The following is a 22873-nucleotide window of genomic DNA, read 5'->3' on the forward strand; positions in this document are numbered from 1 at the left end:
CTCTTCGGGCCCGTATTCTTGTAAGAGAACGGCGCCTAGTCCCACGGGACTGGCATCGACGATTAGCTCGGTCCGCCGTCGTGGCTGGAAGTAGGCCATTGTGGTGTTGTCCAGGAGGCTGGTCTTGATGGCCTGGAACGCTTTGTTTGCGGCTGCAGTCCAGTCCCATTTCTGGTCGGCTCGGGTGAGGGTCCGGAGGGGTTCCGCGATGGCGGCCAGGTTTGGAATGAACCGGCCACAATACGTGGCCATGCCCAAGAAACTGCACACTTCAGTTGGACTTCGGGGGGTGCTGGCTGCCTTAATCGCTTCCGCTTTCTTGGGATCGACTCTCAGGCTTTCTCTCGTGAAAGTGTATCCGAAAAAGTCCACCGACTCTTGGTAGAAGGCGCATTTGGCTCGGTGTAAAGTCAGGCCGCTGTCGGCGAGCCTTTGCAAGGTCGCCCTTAGGTTGACGTGGTGTTCTTCGAGGGTTGTGGAATATACAAGAATATCATCGCTCAGGTTAACACTCCCCTTAGACCTGATAGCACCTCTCGAATGGCGTTTTGAAAAACCTCGGCCGCGGATGAAACACCGAAACTGAGCCGGGTGTAACGACGCAGCCCTACGTGCGTCGAAAAGGTGGTGATATACCTGCTGGCCGGCTCCAACTCAAGCTGTTGGTAACCCGAATTGAGGTCCAGCTTCGAAAACCATTTCGCCCCGTTGAGGTCCGCTATGATATCGTCCATGGTGGGGGTGATATGCCTTTCGCGCTTGACGGCCATGTTGGGGAGCCTCATGTCCACGAATAGACGAATGGCCCCTGGCTGCTTCGGTTTAGGGGCAACGACCAATGGGGAGACCCAGGGTGTCGGGCCCGACACTTTCTCGATTACTCCCAGGTCTTCGAGTTTGCGAAGCTCCTCCTCCACTTGCGGCCTGAGATTGAAAGGCACCCGCCGGTGCCTGAGTGCAACGGGTTTGATGGTTGTGTCTATGTACAACTTGAACATCCGTCCCTTTAGTTTGCCTAGGCCCTTGAACAGTTCAGGGAAATCCTTTAGCATGAAATCCGCATGTGCTTGGTGTACCTGGTTGGCAAAGAATACCAGGCCCAGGTCTTCTGCCGTGTAGCAGCTCAGGAGGGTGCCCTTCTTTCCTTCTGTGATGTGAAACTTGGTCTCCGTAGAGTATTCCCCGTTGACTACGGTGGTGTGAATCACTCCCTGAAGGGGCAGCGGTTCGGTTCCTCCATAGGTGTAGATTCTCGCCACGGACGGTGTCAGGGACATTCTCTCATATTGGTCCGAGTCCATGACGTTTACGGACGCTCCTGTATCTATCAACGCGTTGACACTCGTCCCATCCACTGTTATGGAACACATGGGCGGCGGCCTCCTTTTTGTGGATGCTCGGCTTACGTCGTCTTCATCGTCCTCATATCTGGGCCGTCGGTCTTGCGCTTCAGTGTCAGGAGGAGGTCTCTCCTGGTCGAGTGATAGCTGTCGGATGCGCTGTGTCACTGCCCTTGCACGTGGGCCTGCTGATCGGAACTTTCCTCCCCTGCAGACGGCGGCAAAGTGATTTAGACGCCCGCACTTGAGGCACGTCTTGCCTTTGGCGCCACACGTGGCGGTGGCAGGGTGGTCATCACCGCAGTACCCGCATTGGTTGCTTCGTGGCGGGCCAGTTCTCTGCTTCGCTGGCGGGAATCGTCTGTGAATCGCGTCTACCCGTTCTTCTTTGATGGTCGGGGTTTTTGCAGCTGGGGGGGCGATTACCGGGGTGCGCAGCGCCACCTCCATTTCCTCCGCCCTGGCGTCGGACAGTTCATGTGATCTGGCCAGGATAAGTATCTCGTCGAGCGATATCCCTGGTTGCCTGAGGATCAGCTTTCTCAGCAGCTTCGACTTACATCCGACTATGATCTGATCCCTGATTTCCTCCCGGGGGTTTGCGAACGGGCACGTGCTCGCAAGCCGGCGGAGCCGAGCATAGTACATGTCGACAGATTCGGATTTGCCAGGCGCGCTTGAACTTGAATTTTTCAAAGTCATTGTTGAGCTGGGGGTCGAAATGCGCGTTGAGGGCCGCGACGGCGGCATCATAGTCGTGCTCGGGCCCGGTGTTGGGGAGCGACTCAAACAGATCATAGATTTCTTGACCCCCGTAGAGGATGAGGAGCGACCTCTTTACAGTCCCATCCGTTTCTCTGGTGCCCTTGAAGTATAGATTGAGGCGTCCGACCCACGCTCTCCATCTGAGTGCAGCTGTCGCTGGGTCCGCAGTTTCGCTAAAAGGCGGGATGGGCGCTGCGCCGCCATGCAAGTGGGCGGGAAGTGCAGGTACGGGAGGTCCCACTGGGGCCTGGGCTCCCGCTTGGGCTTGGGCCTGTGGGAGAACTGCAGGCGCAGCAGGCGGTGGCTGGACCGCTGGTGGTGGGGGCTGGACAGCCCCGTCCTGGGCCGCCCCTGTCGCGTTTTGGTTCATTGTGAGGCTCTATGCAAGGTGTCCTGGTGCTTTCCGGAGTTGTGGTCGTGAGCAAGGCAGGGCGCCTGGCCGAATCGTGCACCGCACAACTTCTCGTTCCAGGTGGCAGTTGCTGCGTGGATGCGCCGCGTAGGCGTGCACTGGATGCTCTATAGATGACCCTGATTTCCTTTGCCAGGGTTTGATGAGAGGGTCGACGAGAGCGCATGCAGCGCAGGCAGGTGTAGAGCGAGCGGGGCCTGGCGCGGCCGCTCGCGCACCCTCTCCAGGAGGGTGGCGGGTCCGCTGCAGGCCTTGGCCACGTGGTGCGCTTCTGGGCCTCGGAGAATGTTCGCGGCGGGCAGGCGCCCCTCCTCCGCGCCGGCCGGTGAATCGAGGCAATGCGGGGATTGCGCAGGCGGGGCAGACAGTTCACTCACCCGCAGGAAGACTCTGCAGCACGCCGGCCCCACGAGCCCCGCCAGCTGAAGGCGCTCCCTCACGGGGGATGCGTGGGCGGGCCTCGGGCAGAGGGGGACTGGCACCACGCAGCGTGTGGGCACCGCAGCAGGATACAGGCGATGCGGCGTGCAGTAGGCAACAGGCACGCGTTAAGAACAACCGGCCTCGTCGCCAGTGTAGTATTGCAGGGTTAGGCCTCGCACGTGGATACACTATAGTACAATACTGGACACAAACTCGTTATATCAGTTAGCCGGAAAGACCCCGAGCGGTCTTCCGCATGTTTATTTATACCCCGGCGCGAGCTCGCCCCGGGGTTGTGCGTGCGTGCGTGGGGGAAAGGATACATTGTATGGGAGAGCCCGGGTGGCTCTCTACATGCCTCTACCGAGTAGGTTGGCAGTGTGCCCGCCTTAGTCCCTGCTGTGAGGCCTCATTCACTGCTCCTGCTATGCTGCTGCTTCCTTCTACACTCAAGTTCATGTGCACGAGACACGTGACATGACTGTTGATTTGCTATGGGGCGCAAGCTGTCACTGATGATAAAGTGCAAAGGCTCCCTGGCAGGCAGCCTGAGCGTCCACGTCCAGCAGCACAGCAGCCCTGCCGGGCCCCGGGGGAAGTAGAGTCGCAGACTAGTCTTCCCCCGGGGTCTTTCGCGCAGGGATAGGCCAGGTAGGGGAAGGGGAGGAGTTAGGGGGAGGGTATTTAGGTGCAGGGGAGGAAGGGAACTTCCTCTTCCTGTGCCTGGCACCATCGGGAGGGTGATCAAAAGGCCACCCACCCACCCGGCAGCTGGAGATGTCTTTGGGTCGGTCTATAGCGTTGCCAGTTTAGGCCAGAGCTGCTGTAGGCAGGATTTGAAGGGACAGGGGGGTCAAGAGCGAGCACACCCATCCCTTGGGGGGGGGGAGTTCGTAGGGCGGATACAAGCGTGATTGGCACGACGCAAGGAGTGGGGCTGGATGACGAGTGATTGAGGGGCAAGAATAAAGCATGGTTGGAGCTTCTAGGGCTTGGTGATGAAGCGGAACAAGTGAAACGAATGAGGGGGGAGTGTGAGTGGGGGTTTGTTGTTATTATTATGTTGATGTTACTGTTATGTACAGATTCGCAGTTCTGGTCTAATAAAATGGCCTTTTACGCTGACACTGCGTGGTCTGTTTATTGCGCGATACCTGGTGTGAACTAATGACGGCCACAGGAGGTGCTCGGTTAGTGGGGCGACTCCGATGCTGGCCAGAGGTGTCCAAGTTCAGCTTCAGGAACCACTCCAGAGCAACAGGTCAATTGAAACTGAAGTACGATGCGGTCATCGTGGGAGGAGGTAAACCGGCAGTGTGTAATGTGTGGTGTGCAGCCCTAGGCAATGAGCATGTGAAAGCACTTAGCAAATTCGAAGCTTCAAGAGGCGCCGCACAACATTCATATGTTGCGTCCATAATACTCGATACTTTTAAAGTTGGAAAAGAAGTGTCGTAATAGTGACGGTTGAAGGCACGCCAATGTATGCAATATGAAGTAAACAATTCACTTTGTGTATAAGATAGACTGCTGAGTGTGCAGAGTGGGGGCATTCAGATTTTTTTTGCAGATTAGATTGACATGCTCTCTGGCATTTGCAAGGCTAGGCGCAGTGGATGGAAAGGGGGGTAGGGGGCTTCTGGGGGTGAAGAGATCACGTTTCAAAATGTTGATGTCTGGGATTCTTCTTGCCAGCCACCACCCTTTATTACCAGCCAGTGGTACCCTCACAATCAATTTGTAGTGAGATGCTGCACATTCAAGTTTGCGCGGGTTGCTATTCCAAAAGCGCTTTGAATGGTTGCAAAGTGTGCAACACTTGTACACATCTGGTTAAAACCTAGATATTATAGCAAAAGTGTTTTTTTTAAAAACATTTTCACACAAAATTATTTGTTTCTAATTCTTTGTAGATTTTTTTCAGCTTTCACCTGTAGGAGGTCAGGTCCTAGTTTTAAATCTTACATGTCCTTCTGAGATTCAAACCACTTTTTATACAGGGACCAAGTCAGAAAGACACAGGTTCTGTGTCGAAAGCCTGACACCAACATCCTCCTGGATTCAAGGGCTTTGGTAATAAAATCTTGCCCTATTTAGGCCTGGCGGCTGCTTTGGAAGCTTATGATGTGACAGTAATGTCCCAAAACTGGTGTTTGCAATTGGTACCTATTACCTTTTTGCCCATTTCAGATAGCGATTCTGAATTTCCTCTCTTTTCATTATGATTGTTTTTGTACCACATTTTGAACATCTGTATCCCCTTTTTAAAGATCTGTATCACTTTTTAGACAACTTCTAATAGAGAACACCTATGCCTGCATTTTTTTACTTTTCTGTTCACCATCTAACCTTACATCTCTTAGAACAGTGATGACCACGTCGCAAGCTTGATTTAGTTGCTCAGAAAAAATGCAAAACTATTTCCAGCAGTTACCTGAGTAGATGAAGCACAAGATCTTGTTTCTATACATTAAGGTGGGAAGATAAGCTCGAGGACATCCAAAGATCGATTCCCTCCCACAACCCCTGATCCAGGCGGCTCTCAAACAACCCTCACAACTCATCTCACTTAACCCAGGAGCTAACTTAATTTACTCATCAGTGGGGCCCATAGCACCGCGAGTAACACATTCACACACCACACTGCTCCTGAATCAATGAGAACAGAAGGCGAGCTGCTGGACAGCGGAGTACCTTATTATTCTAGATTTAAAATTGTACACATTATATACATATATGTACATATTCCCTTTCTCTAAAATATTATTAGGAAATATCATCAAGGCACCCCACTGTTATGGTCGATGGATCAGCTAGTAGAAGTTAGTTGACGGAGATTAAGACCAGCTCAATCACAATATTCCCATTATTTTATTATTTACCTTGTCATTACTATTATTTAAAAGAACACAAACTCAGATATTTTTATAGAAGCATTTATCTAAATTCAGTCAGAAAAGAAAATAGCATTTCAAAAAGAAAATTCTTAGCATTTATTAAAACATTCAAGAAATAGAAAATATAGAAAACATATTACCAGTCTGTCATAGACAATGACAGAACTACAGCGAAATAGGTTCCCAAGCTGACTGTCTTTCTAACCTCCTCGATGTCTACCTCCCAACAGGATTCCGCATTCAATCGAATTTAAAGTCCAAAAATAATTCAAAGTCATTCTGCACCAAAAATCGATCAAACCAACAGCATGTCGTGGTGCGCAATAAAATTCATGGAACCAACGTTTTTCCTCTTTTATACCCTTTTTCCCTCACTATCTGACTAAAAATTGAAACTTTTAGGGTCCGCACTCTTTCTCATTGGTCCATTAGAGGGGTTGTGATGATCACCTCATGTCCTCCTTGTCCAAACCAGTTCATAATTTTGCTATATCATCCTTGCATATTCTCTCACGGCCAAAATTGTTCACTTTGCAATTTGTCATCCTGTCCTTGTATCTTTTGTACATCATGAAGTTACAGCACACTTGTTTCCCAGGCTTTTAATTTTAAGCATCCTTTTGGCATGTCTCAAGTGTTCTAGGCCAAGCTGACCTTGACATCTTTCACTCCGAGCACAGGCCATTCAAACATCTCTAGCACAGTCCCGCATGCGTAGAGGCCATGTTTCTCGAAGTCTTGCATAAACAGCCATTTTCTAACTAGGCCGCACGGGCCTCAATGGAAACTAATATGAAAATAAACACAACAGACGTTAGATTTAGGATTTTAGCTCTTCTGTTTACCCCCCACGATTCTAATTTTCCCTGTTAGAGGTTACCTAGTAAAAAGCGTACACATATGCTTCATTTACTTACCAATTTCATTGTTTTTGCCACTCAAACGTTTAATATAAGCACAAATACACACTTGTATCTGATTAATTTTAGAATATCACAGCTCTATATTAGTATGACTTCTTCAATTTATTAGTAAATTACTTTTTGCAAATCAGCAAGTTAGTTTTCCCATGTGTAATTTTATTCTATGTATGCTTGGTTGATTAATTCTCATGCTTCACACGTTTAATGCATGTTACTGTTATGAGAGATTGACTTTACATGGGGACCAACAAATTTTTTGTCTCTCCCCTTCTCCATCAACTCCCCCCTTTGGTGATTTTATCACCACCAATCACCCCAACTAAAGTTCAATAAAAAACATGTTTCAGGTTCTTTCATTTGTTTTAACTTAAACTTTAGTATCTGTATACTTTGTCTTTTTTATCTTTATACATCTTCTCTTTATATTCCTCCAACTCTATTTCACCCACTTCATGTTCTCTTTCCTTACTTTTTTCTATTTCTCTATTATCAATGTTTTAGTTTTTCTTTTTCTAACACATTTGCACACTAATCCTAATACTAATGCTTTAAAAATTACTATTATCAGTGGAATTAATACTTTCTCTATTATTGACCTACCTATTTCTACAAACCACTTCTTTGCAGCAGAAAAACTCTTTCCAAGTTTCTCTAGAACACCATCAACCTCAAGTGGAGTAATTTCTTTATGTAATTCAGTAATATTCTTAATGTATCTTTGAATGTTCTGACTTTTGTCAGAGATATACGTACACCAGTGTTGCACGTTTAAAACTCCAAAAACTCCTCCTTCTTTTGCCAATACACTATCAAGAGCAAGTCGATTTTGCATCGCCACAGCTCTCATAGCAACCATTTCAGTATTTACCATTAAAAATCCTCCAGCAGTATTTGTTGACAAATGATCTACTATTGTTGACAATTTCCTAATTTTATTTGCATTAAAAGATATACCCACTGCTGGTATCAATGCTCCAAAAATGTCACCTACTATTTCTTAAAAACTCTCCCTTCTTCTACGTGTTAATGGTTTATCTATCTCATGAATTCCATTAGTTATCTATCTACATGAAATATTTGTGGAAAGACCAAACCTATGTAGCAAGTCCCGTACCAGTGATCTGGTAACCTATAATAAGCTTTGTTTCCACATATAAAATAAATTCCAGGAAAAACAGGATCATTTACACCTTTAAATCCCCATCCCCCTGTGATTATGTACCTGTCTTTACATTCACTAGCACCTACAAAATAATTGTCATACATAGTATTGTCTCTACGAATACACAGTTTCCCTTGTTGTGGCGTATCTATACCTATTGCTTCATTTACATTACTCTTATCAAGATTTTCTGCTTCCAAGTTCCACATTGTCGATTTTGATTTACTTTCAGTTGCCTTTCTTTGATATCTAATTCTCCTTTCTTCTACCATGTCCAGAAAGACCTTTTCCTCTTTACCCATTCTACAGGTTAAATTGTTCTTAAAAGCATATTCTATGGTTAGTTCTTATGTTTCCAGAAAATATTCACCCAAAACATTACCTATTTTCATTTTGTTCAGTCCATGTGTAATTGAAAAAGTTGCAAAAGTGTCATCTGAATCAGAATAATAATATTCTAATTTACCTGTTTTGTAAAATAAACTAGCTAATACACTACATGTTATTCCATAAGTCAAAGGAAGGTGATGGTACGTTACTCCCTCTGATAGAGATGCTGGTAACTGCATGCAGACATAGCAGTCCCCAATGTCCATAGTTTCTACATACTCATACAAAAATCTAGTAAAAGCATTCTTTGAAAAATCATTAATAGATCTATCTCTATGCAATTCATTTCTTTCCACAAGTTTCACATCATTCTTTAAATCGTGAATCTTTTCACTTCTACTATTTTTCTGTTCTCCATGTTCAACATTTGGTCTACAAAGTATCACTATTGCTAAAATAAGCCATACAAGCATTAGTAAACCTTACAAATTAACCACATTCTACACCATTTATGAAAAATAGCACATTTTGATCGTTTAATATCATTAGCAGACATTATTTTTTCCCTAAAACTCTCCGCACTATATCAAATGTCCTTCACTCCTTTTCTTTCTAATAATGTCTCTTTTACCTGTTGAACATGAAAAATATGTGTCCTCAAAAATCTTTCTTTTCTGTGATGTCACTTTCCTTTTCAAATTTCCCAACTTTCTTGAATTTGTCATCTTTCAGTTTCCAGTTTAAACAAAATGCATGTCCATTCAGGTGATTTGTATTTCTGATTTGGTGTCCTTACTCTTTTTGGCCTTTGCACAGTTTCTTTATTTTCTTTTATTTGATCCTTTCCACTTGTTATTTAATTCACTTGTTTCTCTTGAGTTCGGATTACATTTATCAATTTGAACTTCAGTCCTTCAATATCTTTAGGCCAATTGTCTCCTTTTCTTGGCTTTTTTATTTCAGGCTCTATGATTTCACGTTCAATTCTCCAAGCTCTTTTCCTGGAGCTCCTTCATAGTTGTGTCCCTCCTTCACTGTCTTCAGACTCTGTTTCAGAGCTTACTTCGCTTTCTCTTATTTTGAATTTTATGATTTCCGGTTCATCAACTGAATCTGGTTTTTCCTTTGTCAGTTTAGTTATTTTGCAAGGAACTTCTCCTTGGCTGGTACTTGGAACGTCATCCTCATCGTGAGTTATTTCCTTTTCACCAGTTTCAAGATTTATGTCCCTTTCCTCAGAATTCTCTGTTTGATCTTCAGAGCTTTTACCTTTACCAGTTTTATTTTGCCTTTTGTCTGTGTTCAAACTGGCACTTGGTACTTCCAGATGTCGACTTTCAGGTCGATCTTCAAGATCTGAAATTTCAAATATCTCATTCTCTGTTTCAGATGCTGAACTTGTGTCTGATATCTCCAGATGTCGACGTACAGGTTGAGCTTCAGGATCTGGAGTTTGGTCTGTTTCACCCTCTGTGTCAGAGTCTTAATTAGTATTTGTCTCTTCCAGATGCTGATTTTCAGGTTCTGGTACTCAAATGGTGTGGCTAGCGTTTACCCATCTTTTTACACCGGCACACTTTACTGTTGTGGTGCTGAGCAGGAGTACTTGTCGTGGTCTATCCCCGCGTGGAACTAAGCAGTTTCTCCTTCTGTGCACTTTTATCTGAACCCAGTCTCCAGGACTCAAGTCGTGAGCTGGATGCTTTTCATTTGTATTCGCATCAATCCCAACCTGGTGAAATACAGAAGTCACCACGTCAGACAGACTCTTGCAGAAATCCAGTATGATATCATAATTTATAGTTTAAGTTTGTCGACTGGTACACATGCTTGTCTCATTACTTGTCCCATCAGTATTTCATGAGGACTCAACCCTGTCTTTCTATCTGGTATGCTCCTTAAGGTCATTAGAACAAGTGGAAAAGCATCAGGCCATTTCAGTCCTGTGGCCAAACACATTTTCGCAGACTGTTTTTGTTTGTTCCATTTACTTTTTCGACTACTCCAGAAGCCTCTGGTCTGTAAGAACAATGCAATTTTTGATGAATGTCCAGTGCTTCACATATCAATTATATCAGTTCATTTTGGAAATGACTTCCTCTGTTTCAATGTCACTGGAAAACCGAATCGAGGAATGATTTCTCATAGAAGAAGCTTTGCAACAGTAACCCCATCATTCCTTCTTGTGGGAAATGCCTCAACCCATCGTGAAAACAAACAAATGATTACTAGTACGTATCTCAAACGGTTACATGGTGACATCTCTATGAAGTCTAACTGCATTCTGGTGAAAGGACCTCCCTCCCGTCCTATGGTTCCCAGACTTACAACAGTTTTTCGTCCTGAATTAAGTTGTTGACACATTAAGCATCTTTGACATAAGCTTTCTGCAATCATACGGAACTTCAGATTATACCAAGTTTGTCTAAAAAGTCTAATCATTGCATCTCAACCAATGTGTGCTTGACCATGGTACATTCAGGCTATGTTAGAGATCATGCTATCAGGCATTACTGGTCTTTCATCTCTGTACACCCAAATTTTGTCTTCTTCTCTTTGCCTACAACCTGCTTTTATCAATGCATCTTTTTCCTCATCACTTGCCCCTTCTTGCAACTGTCTCACTTCCTGCCAAGTCTCAACTATGTTAGTAAGCATCAAAGGACTTGAAACATGTTCTTTTTTTCTGTCATGATTTATAGAGGCTGTGTTGTTAGCACAGTACTGAGCAATTGCATCCGCAAACCTGTTACCTTCAGTGACATAGTCATCTCCCTTTTTGTGAGCTGCACACTTCACTACAGCAATCTACTTAGGCAGCTGTAATGCCTCAAGTAACATTCTCACAAACTCAGCATTTCTGATAGGTGATCCAGCAGGAGTCATATATCCTCTTTGAGACCACAGTTGCCCATAATCATGGACAAATCCGAATCCATATTGACTGTAAGTCACTACGGTAATTTGGACATCTTTTCCCAGTTTGCATGCTCGATCAGCTCAGCCACTTGGGCGGAACGTATTCCTTTCAATCAAGTTGCTTCCATGACATCTGCCACTGTACATACAGCATATGCAACACTCAAAACACCTTCATCTGTTCTCAGGCATGAACCACCCACAAACATCAAATAATCAGATTCTTCCAAAGGTTCATCCTTAATGTCAGGTCTTGGTTTGGTACAGTATTCAAGCACATCCAAACATTTGTGATGAACGTAATTTTTGACTTCCACATCCAATGTATCAGGCAACAAAGTGGAAGGATTTACATTTACATATCTTGCAACTGTCACTTTGTCTGCACCCAGAATTACTTTTTCATATCTGGTCAATCTACTGTTTGTCATGTATTGGATTTTTGTCCAAGTGAGGAGGATTTCAACCGAGTGTGGCACATATACCTTCACTGAGTGTCCCATCACTATACCTTCACTCTGTTCCAAACTCACACTTGTGGCAGCAACTGCTTTTAAACATCCAGGCAATGCTCTTGCTACTGGATCTAAAACTGCAGAAAAATAGGCAAATGGTTTTCTTATTCTTCCATGTCTCTGAATCAGAACTGATAATGCACACCCATCTCTTTCACTGCAATACAGTTAAAACTCTTTTTCATAATCAGGCATGCCTAATGCTGCTGGTGCTTCACACAAGCTAGTTTTCAACTGCTCAAATGCTTCCATCTCTTTTTCATTGAGCACTATAGGGTCTTTCACATCTCCTTTTGTTAAGCGCTGTAAGGGTTTTGCAATTAAAGAAAATCCGCTTATCCACTGTCCACAATAACCAACCATTCCCAGAAACATTCTCACCTGCTTTTGTCTTTTTGGGGGATTCATTCCTCTAATAATTTTGATTCTTTCTGAGATCACTTGTCTCGTCCCTTTTCCAATCTTATGACCTAGATATTGTACTTCTAGTTGGCAAAACTGTAATTTTGATGGAGACACTTTATGTCCTTCTTCTGCCAAATGATTCAGCAATGCAATGGTGTCAGAAATAGAAGCATCTTTGGTGCTTGATGCCACTAATAGGCCATCAATATATTGAACCAAAACAGATTTCTCAGGCATTTTTAGACTTTCCAATGATTTCTTCAACATTTGTTTAAAAATTAAGGGACTTTCAGTATATCAATGAGAAATTCGGCACCATGCCAAAATATGCTCACCAAACTTGAACGCAAAAATTGGCTGACTTTCAGGATGTATTGGAACTGTAAAGAACGCATTACCCAAATCAATGACTGTGTACCATTCTGCATCATATGGAATCTGATACAATATCACAGCTGAATTTGGTACAATTGGACAACATGGGACAACAATTTTATTCACTTTTCGTAAATCCTGCACTATCCTAAAAGTTCTGTTTGGCCTATGTACAGAGGATGAAAAACACTCCTGAGCTTGAATTTAATGTTCTTGGTTGACAGCAACGTAAACAAAAAGATTTTCCTTTCTGTGCAAACCACTACTATTAAACTCTAAACCTTATCATACATTTGGAGTGGAACCTGAAATATATACCTCAACACAAAACTAATAAAATATTTTATTAGTTTTGTGTTGAGGTATATATTTCAGGTTCCACTCCAAACGTATGATAAGGTTTAGAGTCTAATAGTAGTGGTTTGCACAGAAAGGATAATCTTTTTGTTTACGTTCTGTACTTCCCAGTCCTTTCTGGCACAAGGTAAACTCTCTCTTTTTGTAAAGCTTGGTTGACAGCCATACACGGTCGCCAATCTTGTATTCAGGTCCGTCCACTCTTCGACGATCCGCCCCCTTCTTGTATATTTCCTTCGCTTTCTGCAGATTCACCGATATTTTCTGATGTAGCAGCAACAGATTCTTCATGCGTTCATGTACAGTGGGTTGATTCCCTACTTCTTCTGGCAGTTTTACTGGAAGGGTCTTGGCCTCATATCCGAAATTAGCCATGAAGGGTGAAACCCGTAAGGAGCTATGCACTGCATTGTTATACGAAAGCTCGGCCAACCACAGCATTGAGACCCAGTACTCCTGAGCCTCCTCCGAATAACATCTTAAGTATTTCTTCAGAGACTGATTGAGCCTCTCTGTCTGCCCGCCTGTTTGGGGATGGAATGACGTGGATGTTGCCGCCTCGATCTGCAATGCCTTGCACCAGGTTTTCCAGAAGCTGGCCACGAACTGTGGACCCCGGTCTGAAACTATCACCTCCGGCAGCCCGTGTAGACGAACTATCTCTTTCAATAATAGCTGGGCCGTCTGTCCTGCTGATGGTAGGTTCCTACAAGGCACGAAGTGGCCCATCTTAGTCAGGCTGTCCACTACCACTAACACTGCCGAATTACCCTTTTCAACAGGTAAGCCGGTGATAAAGTCAAGACTGATGGTGTGCCAGGGGTACGGCGGTGTGGGCAGAGGGATGAGCTTTCCTCTAGCTCTTGTGTGGTCAGATTTACCTCTGGCGCACTCTTCGCACTCCGACACCCATTTCTTAACCGCGACTGTTAGGGACTCCCACCAGAAATGTCTTTGCAACAGGTCTGTGGTCTTCTTAATTCCCGGATGACCAGCTAAGGGAGAGTGGTGACACCATTTAAACGCCTTCTTCTGTAACCCCAGAGTGGGTAAGTACAACTTGTTCTTGAAGAACGGCAGACCTTTTCTGATTACTCTTCCCTCCGCTGCCTTTGCCCACTTTTCCCAATGTTCCTGTGAGCGGTTTGTTTGAACCTCCTTGAGAAATTCCTCGACTCTCACCACACAAACTACTCGTCCCTTGGGGATTATGGACATGGGTGCATGTTTGTTCGGTTCTTCGGTGCTTTCCTGACGAGATAGGGCATCTGCTTTGGGGTTGTCTACTCCTGGATGGAACGTGATGTAGAAGTCATACTCAGCAAAAAAACAGAGCCCACCGCATCTGTCTCTGTGTGAGATGTCTTGCAGACTGCATATACCGGAGATTCCGGTGGTCAGAGTACACCGTTACTTGATGGCAAGCCCCCAACAAATACGGCCTCCATTCTTGGAATGCTTTCTTGATTGATAGGAGCTCCTTTTCCGCTATAGTGTAATTACACTCCGCCGAGTCCAGTTTCCTTGACAAGTAGGCTACCGGGTGAAGACGACCCGTCGCTTTATCCCTTTGAGAAAGCACAGCGCCTATTGCCATGTCAGAAGCGTCTGCTTCCACCATGAAAGGCGCTTCCAGATCCGGATGTCTAAGAATCGGGGCCAAAGTAAACGCCTTCTTCAAGGCGCTGAATGCTCTGTCTGCCCCTGAGTCCCAAGTGAACTCCACACCTTTACGCAGCAGACACGTGATGGGTAGTGCCTTTGAAGAAAACCCACAGATGAATCTGCGATAGAAGTTCGCGAACCCCAGGAAGCTCTGTTCATCACAAACATTCTTAGGCTCCAGCCACTCCAGCACTGCTTTAACTTTGCGTCCTGTCATGCAAAGCCCGGATGGACTGAGATTGACCCCTAGGAATTCCACTTCCTTGACCCCGAATTCACACTTACTCAGCTTACAAAAAAGGGCCTGTTTTTGAAGCCTCTCAAGCACCTCACGCACATGCTTAAAGTGATCTTGTGTTCTACGGGAATAGATAAGAATGTCATCTAGATACACTATAACGGATACATCCACCAATTCAGCTAACACTTCATTCAGGAAGAACTGGAAAGCCGCGGGGGCATTACACAGCCCGAACGGCATGACCAGGTATTCGTACAGCCCATACCTGGTCTTGAAGGCTGTTTTCCACTCATCCCCCTGCCTTATCCTCACTAAGTGGTATGCGCCTCGCAGATCAAATCTGGTGTATATCACAGCTTCCCTGACTTGATCTAACAACACATTGATGAGGGGCAGGGGGTACCTATTCCTGACCGTGTTTTTATTTAACATTCTATAGTCATAGCACGCCCTGAGGTCTCCATTTGCTTTTGAAATGAAAAACAAAGGCGAGGCTGCCGGAGACCTAGAGGGACGGATAAACCCCGAGCTGACAAATTCATCCAAGTATGCTCTAAGGTGTTGTGTTTCGGGTTCAGACAGAGCATACACTCTACATGAGGGAAGCACGCTGTCATCTATCAGATCTATTCGACAGTCGTATCTCCTGTGTAGGGGAAGAACCTCTGCCTTTTTCTTGCTAAAAACATCAACAAAGACCTTGTATTCCTCTGGAAGAGTCACTTCTTGTTCTACTAGTGTAGCTACACACCACGAGGACGCCAAAACCGTCGCTCTTGTTTCATCCTGTCTCAAACATTGCACTTTGCAGCGCTCAGATGTGAAATTCACAGCTCTTTCAGCCCAGTTTACTTCCGGGCAATGCTTACAAAACCAGGGCATACCCAGAATCGGTTCATATTGTGGTGCGTCAATGATGTTCAACACAATCTCTTCAACATGTGAACCCTTCCCCCCTGCCAGTGTCAATTCCAAAACTTCAGTTTGTGAAGTAATCAACCCCGATTTCAGAGGTTTGCCATCTACCGCCACCACCTCCTCCGGGACCTCCCTGGCTACTATGCCTACGGACAACATCCTGACCAATCCACTATCTATAAAATTGCCCGTAGCCCCTGAATCCAACATGGCCAGTACTTCATGGACCTGAGACCCTATTACCAGGCTTCCATGCAAAACAATGTGAGCCTCCGTGGCTGACGGCAGTTCGGACGCTAGTGAGTGTATCTTCATGCCCATTCTATCTGCAGAACGTGTTTTCTCAGGGCTCTCTACTTCTGCACCCAGACTGGAAACTGCTGCTCTTTTAGGTCTCACAGAAAGGTGCTGTTTCTTAGGTTTAGAAGGACAGTCACGCACATAATGCCCTCTTTTTCCACAATACATGCACAATCCCTGTGCCCTCCTATTCTCCCTTTCAGTGCGTGACAGTGGTGCCCTTACCGCACCTAACTCCATAGGTTCATTCCCTGCTTCGCTAGGGGGTGTCTCTTTTTTAGGAACTCTGTCAGTGCCTCTATCATGAATGCACCCATACAGGCGCAACGAGAGACTTACTAAGTCTGTGCATGTGCGTGGTTGGGGGTCGATCCTGGCTATCACATCCTTAAGCTCTCCACATAGGCCTTGATAGAAGAGCGACATGCGCTTCTCTTCAGGCCAAGCAGCCTCCGCTACTAGTCTATTGAAGTGTGTAAGGTACGTGACCAAATCCCCCCTCCCCTGGCGTAACGACAACAACTCCTTGTCTGCACTAAATGACGTAGTCCTTCTATCAAATACTCCTTCGAACGCGCTTCTAAACGCATCCCAATCTAACAGCACTGTGTCGTTATTGCGCACTAAGGGGACTGCCCAGTTAGCGGCATCGCCGCTGAGATACGAAATGGCAAATGCTACTCTGGAGTGATTGGTTGGGAAAGAGGAGGGTCGACACGAAAAGTGCATCAATAGTTGGGTAAGAAAAACTTGAACCTTGTGCGGATCACCGGTGTATCTTTCCGGGGTAGCCAAAGGTATCGGTGGTGCCACTGACACTTGTATCGGGGGTAGCACCCTGTACTTACATCAAAAGGGTTACGAGCAGTTCTATCTACTCTTTCACGCAAGGCAGCGATTTCTAATCTTGATGTCGTTAATTCCTGTTGCATGACCTCTAAGGCCTGCATGACATCCTCAAGCGTAGTCATTATAGCCACCACTCGACCAGGAGGAGCAGCCTATTTGTAGGCACGTCATTCTGTTATGCTCCTCTGGCTCCTCAGGATCGATGTGATGCTATAAGGGTTCCGCTTCCAGATATTTCCGAACTCAATTTGAATTACACTGAGTTCAAGTCGGATCAGGCAGGGGACAAAGGACGGGAAGGGACAGCAGGGACAAAGGATCTGTAAAACACAAGCAGACAGATTAGCACACACCCCTAATACTCTAGTCTACTCTCAATCGATCTCACTAGAAGGTGGGTTACCTTATCTGCAGATCCTCTGCCAAATAAACCAGCAACACAACCAAGACCACTTCAGTGATTGAAATTATAACCTGCACAATATCCCCTGATTGATTCATCAGCAAGAAAGCCCCGTGGTTCACCGACGAACTCAAGAGCTCCAAGAAGAACTGCCGAGCCCTCGAGAAAGTCTGGAGAAGGGAACCTACACCGGACAACAGGACCACCTTCAAGCTGGCCACCCAGAAGCACCACCAGCTGATCCGCGCCGCCAAGAAAACTGCTTTCAAGGACCGGCTGGACAACAACGCACACAACTGCAAGGAACTCTTCAACATCGTGAAAGAGCTATCCAACCCCAACGCAGGAAACAACGACATCACCCCATCGCAAGACCTCTGCAACTCCCTCGCTTCATACTTCCACAACAAGATCGCGGACATACACAACAGCTTCAACAACCAACCAACGCACACCAAGACCGAACAACCACCCCCCACCACCACCCTCCACGCCTGGACCCCGATCAGCACCGAAGACACCATCCGCACGATGAACTCCATCCACTCCGGATCACCGACTGACCCCTGCCCTCACCACGTCTTCAACAAGGCTGACGCTGTCATTGCACCCCACCTGCGAGACATCATCAACACATCCTTCGACACCACCACCTTCCCTGAGAGCTGGAAGCACGCCGAACTCAGCGCTCTTCTCAAGAAACCCACAGCGAACCCCACCGAACTCAAGAATTACCGCCCCATCTCGCTCCTCCCGTTTCCAGCCAAAGTCATCGAGAAGACCGTCAACAAGCAGATGGCCGCCTTCCTCGAGACGAATGGATCCCTCGACCCCTCACAGTCCGGCTTCCGAGCCAATCACAGCACCGAGACCGCCCTCATCGCCGCCACCGATGACATCCGAGCCCTGATGGACAACGGAGAAACAGCGGCCCTCATCCTCCTAGACCTCTCCGCGGCTTTCGACACTGTCTGCCACCGCACCCTAGTACAGCGCCTCAGCAACGTCGGAATCCAGGACAAGGCGCTGGAATGGATCATCTCCTTCTTCGACGGAAGAACACAGAGAGTCCGCCTACCACCGTACAAGTCAGAGGCCACCGAAGTCATCTGCGGCGTCCCTCAAGGTTCCTCTCTGAGCCCCACCCTCTTCAACATCTACATGAGCCCCCTCGCGGCCATCGCATGCCAGCACAACCTCAACATAATCTCCTACGCCGACGACACCCAGCTGATCCTCTCCCTGACCAACGACCCCGCCGCCGCCAGAGCCAACCTGCACAAAGGGATGAAAGAGGTAGCCGAGTGGATGACGACCAGCCGCCTGAAACTGAACTCGGATAAGACGGAGGTCCTCATCCTGGGCTCCTCACCCTCCGCCTGGGACGACTCCTGGTGGCCTCCCGCCCTGGGCACCGCACCCAAACCGACAGACCATGCACGCAACCTGGGCTTGATCCTGGACTCCTCCCTCTCCATGACCAGGCAAGTCAACAACGTCTCCTCGGCGTGCTTCAACATCCTACGCATGCTACGGAAGATCTTCTGGTGGATCCCCACCGAGACCAGGAAGACCGTCACCCAGGCCCTCGTCACCAGCCGACTGGACTACGGCAACGCCCTCTACGCCGGTACCACCGCCAAGCTCCAGAAGAGACTCCAGCGGATCCAGAACGCCTCAGCCAGACTCATCCTCGACATCCCACGAACCAGCCACATCTCCGGACATCTGAGAGACCTTCACTGGCTCCCCGTCAACAAAAGAATCACCTTCCGCCTCCTCACCCACGCACACAAAGCCCTACACGACCAAGGCCCGAGCTACCTCAACAGCCGAGTCAACTTCTACGCTCCCAAACGCCACCTCCGATCAGCCAACCACGCACTCGCCGCCGTCCCCCGCATCCGAAGAGCGACTACAGGAGGAAGGTCCTTCTCCTACCTTGCCGCCAAGACCTGGAACTCCCTCCCGACCGACCTGCGCCTGACCCAAGACCACCTCTCCTTCAGGAAGAAGCTGAAGACCTGGCTGTTCGAGCAGTAGCGGCACCCCCCCCCACCCCCAGCGCCTTGAGACCCTACGGGTATGTAGCGCGCTCTATAAATGTCACTGATTGATTGATTGATTGATCAGTGTATGTAGAGTTTTTCCCTTCCTTTATCCATCTTGTAAATACAAGTTTATTGTTAAGGCCAATTCTGAATACTGACCGGAGTACCTTAATAGTGGCGTTATCACCACCACCTTACATTGAAACCACAAGTCACTGCACAGTGTACTTAATTCTCCGCTGTGTATCTACAGCATACAGTTGAAACAAAAGGTAGTGATCCTCCTCCGTATGATTCAAAACGCTTTCTTCAATCCATAAGAACTTTTCACCCTAATCCGTAAGTGCTCCACCTCAACGGGGATCAACACTCTTCAACTAAGTCCTGGATGTTAAAGAATCAAAAAGGAACCTTTTGCGAACAGATTCGGACCCTCCGTTAACTTCACGAAGGGGTCCTAAGTTCTTTCCGCTAATCAAGCGGAGCAAAGTCAGTTCTCGAGAGAAAGAGCGCCGCCTCTTCTCTCCCTACCTGCTGCCGCTGTTCTTCCAACGGATACTTCTGGACTCTAGCGGATCCTCGCTCTCCAGGAATCAGAAAGAAACAAAAACGGTCAGCTCTTCTGATGCGACGTCTTCCATCCGGAATGCCGAAAACTCTGTGTCACAAGAATTACGCGCGCGACTGCAAGCGTGCGGCACTCCTAAATCTCCTCCCCTACCTCTAAGCCTTGTGGGCCTTGTAGTCCATTTTCCGTTGTTACCGTTCAGGTAGGCGCCTAGCAAGATCCCGACATGTTGATTAGGTTTAACACGGCTCGAAACACCCTTGGCTTTCTGACTCTGTATTTCCACCTTGTTTCAGATTGCCAGTTGCTTGGTAGATTTAAATTCATGTCTCCACAGAGTATTATGGGAAGTTTCAGTGTATCAGTATATCAGCTCTTCATTTACCCAGTTGATTATGCCCGGATCGTCTAGATGGCTCCCATATATAGAGCAGTTTGTAAATGAAAAGTTTGTATAAAGTGAACCCACAATTACCCATCTCGCAAGACTATCTGACTTAACTCTATTCACCTTTAGAGGAAGTCTTTGATTAGCTTGAAGCCCCACTCCTTCCACCCTTGCCCCTTGAGTTGTTGCCCCTAAAACTTTATATCCCAATGTATTCAATAGATGTTTTTGAGCTCCTTCAACGTGAGTCTTCTGGAGACATATCAGGTCGGGGCCTAATGACCGCAGACCCTTTGCTACTTTCTGCAGGGTCATTAAGACCACAGATATTTGCAGAGACTATTTTAATTTTCTTTGCAACACTCATTATGGATTATTACCTCTTTTTGCCTATTTCTTCCTTCCATGCCCTTTTTCCCTTTTTCCCCCCTTTTCTTCCACACACCAATACACTTTGATAAACCCTTTTGGTCATAAGATTCCCCTTAAAAAACCTCTGTCTCCACCCCACTGCAACCTTTAGGTGTCCCCCCACCCTTAATTAAGCAGCCAAGATGACCCTGTATGATGGTTGGCATGTGTGAGTTCCAGCCACCAAGCCACACAAAGATAGATCAAAAATAAAATTTGGAGGAAGAGCTAAAAAGAAAAGCAATTGTTTTCCCTCCTTCAGCTACCGCAATTTAAACTTGACCGGAATGATGACTTCATAGGCCTTTTCATCTCCGAGATTGTAGCCCTTATGCCCCTGAACAATGGTTAGTTCAATCTCTTCTGCTCTGTGATTCCTTTTAGAAATTCCCCTGCTTTAATCTCTGCGAGTAAAACTCGAGTGGTGCCATCAAAGAGAACTTTTAATCTGGCCGGGCTCATCAAATAGACTTGTGCCCCCTGTTGTTGAAATGGAGATATTAGCTGTCGAAGTCTCCATCTCCATTCTACAGTCTCATGGCTAAAGTCCGGTTTTGCGAAGAATTTAACTCCATTCACTTCTTTCTGGGAGTTAGGTCTGGCTTTGTCGTAGACCAACTACCTTAAGAGAAAATTCCCAAAAAAGACCAGAAACATCCTGGGCTTCTTGTTCGTGCTGTTATCACCCCGTCTCGATTTAATATTGAAGGGGAAACGGTGGGCCCTTTGTATTTCTTGGTCCCAATTCCAGTTGGTATCTGTGGGGAATGCGGCTTGTAGCAATTTCACTATGAACCCTCGGGGCCTTCTCCTTCAATTTCCTCTGTGATTCCTAGCAGTCGCAGATTGTTCCACCGTCGTCTGTTTTCCTGCTCTTCAAGTTTAGTCATCAGGTCTACCAGACATGCCTCGTGCGCTCCCACCTGCTCTTTAGCCTTGGCGGCTTCCACTTCAAGTGACTCTGTCCGCGCTTCCACCATGGCTACCCGATCTCCAATGTCCGTGCAGATCAAATTTAATTTCCTTATTTCGCCTTGTAGTTTCTTATCAGCTGTCTTAGTGGACAGGCTGTCTGGCCGGGCCTCTTCCTGGAACATTTTAATAGTGTTCAAGATTGTTGACAGAGAAGGCACCTCCAAGTTTTCCTCCTGAGCCCTTGAGGCCCCCAGCTGAGATGCGCTAGATGCATTTCCGGAAGCGAGCAAGCTAGGGGTGTCAGAATAATCCCACTTCAGTTGAGTACGTTTTCTCTGTGACTGCCTTTTCCAGAGTACAGTGTTGGCGGCTTTGTTAGGATCAACATCCTCATCACTATTCTCGTCGAGCAAACCTTCTTCGCTTGAAGATGACTCCTCATTGCCAGTGTCAGTTAGAGATCCATCTGACACAGAGTAAAAGTTCTCGGCACTGGGATCGGGCATTAGAGGGGGTAAGAAGCCAGCATTAACTTGTGTTTGCAGCATCATTCTGTGTTCTTCACTAGTTTCCTTGTTGTTGTACTTTTGAACCACCTGTCTTCTTAACCAAAGTCAAAGTCAAAGATAGCTTTATTCGATGCCATTAAAAGGATCATATAAGCACAACATAAAAAGCATACAAATTTAAAATTCAATTACAACACAATATAAAATGGTTACATTTAGGAAAAATACAAGCAAATGTCATAAAAAATACAGGGAGAGGAAGCAGGTGCAAGATAAGGCTTTCTCAGTCCAAATTCATTAGTCTCACTAAAATACAATTCAGTTACGGTTAAAGTGCAAGGGTGCGGTGCAAAATTCATTCAAGCCATGGAGGATCTGCATCTAATAATACATTTTAAGAATTTAGATACAGCACCTATGGTCATTTCGGCCTGTAACAGAAGGATTTTAAAAAATGCCGGTCTACACTGTCTCAATCCCCAGAGCTTTAACAGTGGAATTAGATATCTTTTTCTTCCCCATCCCAAAAATATTTACAAAAAAGAACACAGTGAATTGTAGACTGTACAGAATGATTGTCACATGGGCAATTAATTAAGTTTTTGGACCAATCGTTAATGGTTGGGAAAGTAACCATCCTGAAATAAATAACCATTCTCAACCGTGTCAAAAGCATTCTATCGTAGCTGGCCAGCTCAGGAGACAGATAAAGCTGCCAGCCAGAATCCTGCATTAGTGAGTGATGGTGCAGGACTGAGGTCTTCTTCCCCTCCATAGACCAACGTTGGTCAGCCAAAAAGACAGAACATTGATCTTTTAACATTTTTTTTTA

General features: G+C 46.3%; 1 protein-coding gene across 2 annotated transcripts in view; it reads left to right on the forward strand.

The window, feature by feature from the left end:
• The first annotated feature begins 3466 nt into the window (after positions 1 to 3466).
• PYROXD2 (pyridine nucleotide-disulphide oxidoreductase domain 2) overlaps positions 3467 to 22873 on the forward strand; it is a 529340-nt gene continuing 509933 nt past the window's right edge. The window contains exon 1 of one of the 2 annotated variants that reach the window (XM_086922605.1): positions 3467 to 3483. Coding sequence is in view for 1 of the 2 variants with exons in the window: in XM_086922607.1 (XP_086778733.1) it covers positions 4223 to 4258 (36 nt within the window). In the remaining variant the exon portion in view is untranslated. Of the gene's footprint in view, positions 3484 to 4091; positions 4259 to 22873 lie in introns of those variants that run through there. The other variant, XM_086922607.1, reaches the window with a different exon arrangement.

Source organism: Lissotriton vulgaris, chromosome 5 (genome assembly GCF_964263255.1).
Source record: "Lissotriton vulgaris chromosome 5, aLisVul1.2, whole genome shotgun sequence".
In the NCBI taxonomy this organism is placed as follows: Eukaryota; Metazoa; Chordata; class Amphibia; order Caudata; family Salamandridae; genus Lissotriton; species Lissotriton vulgaris.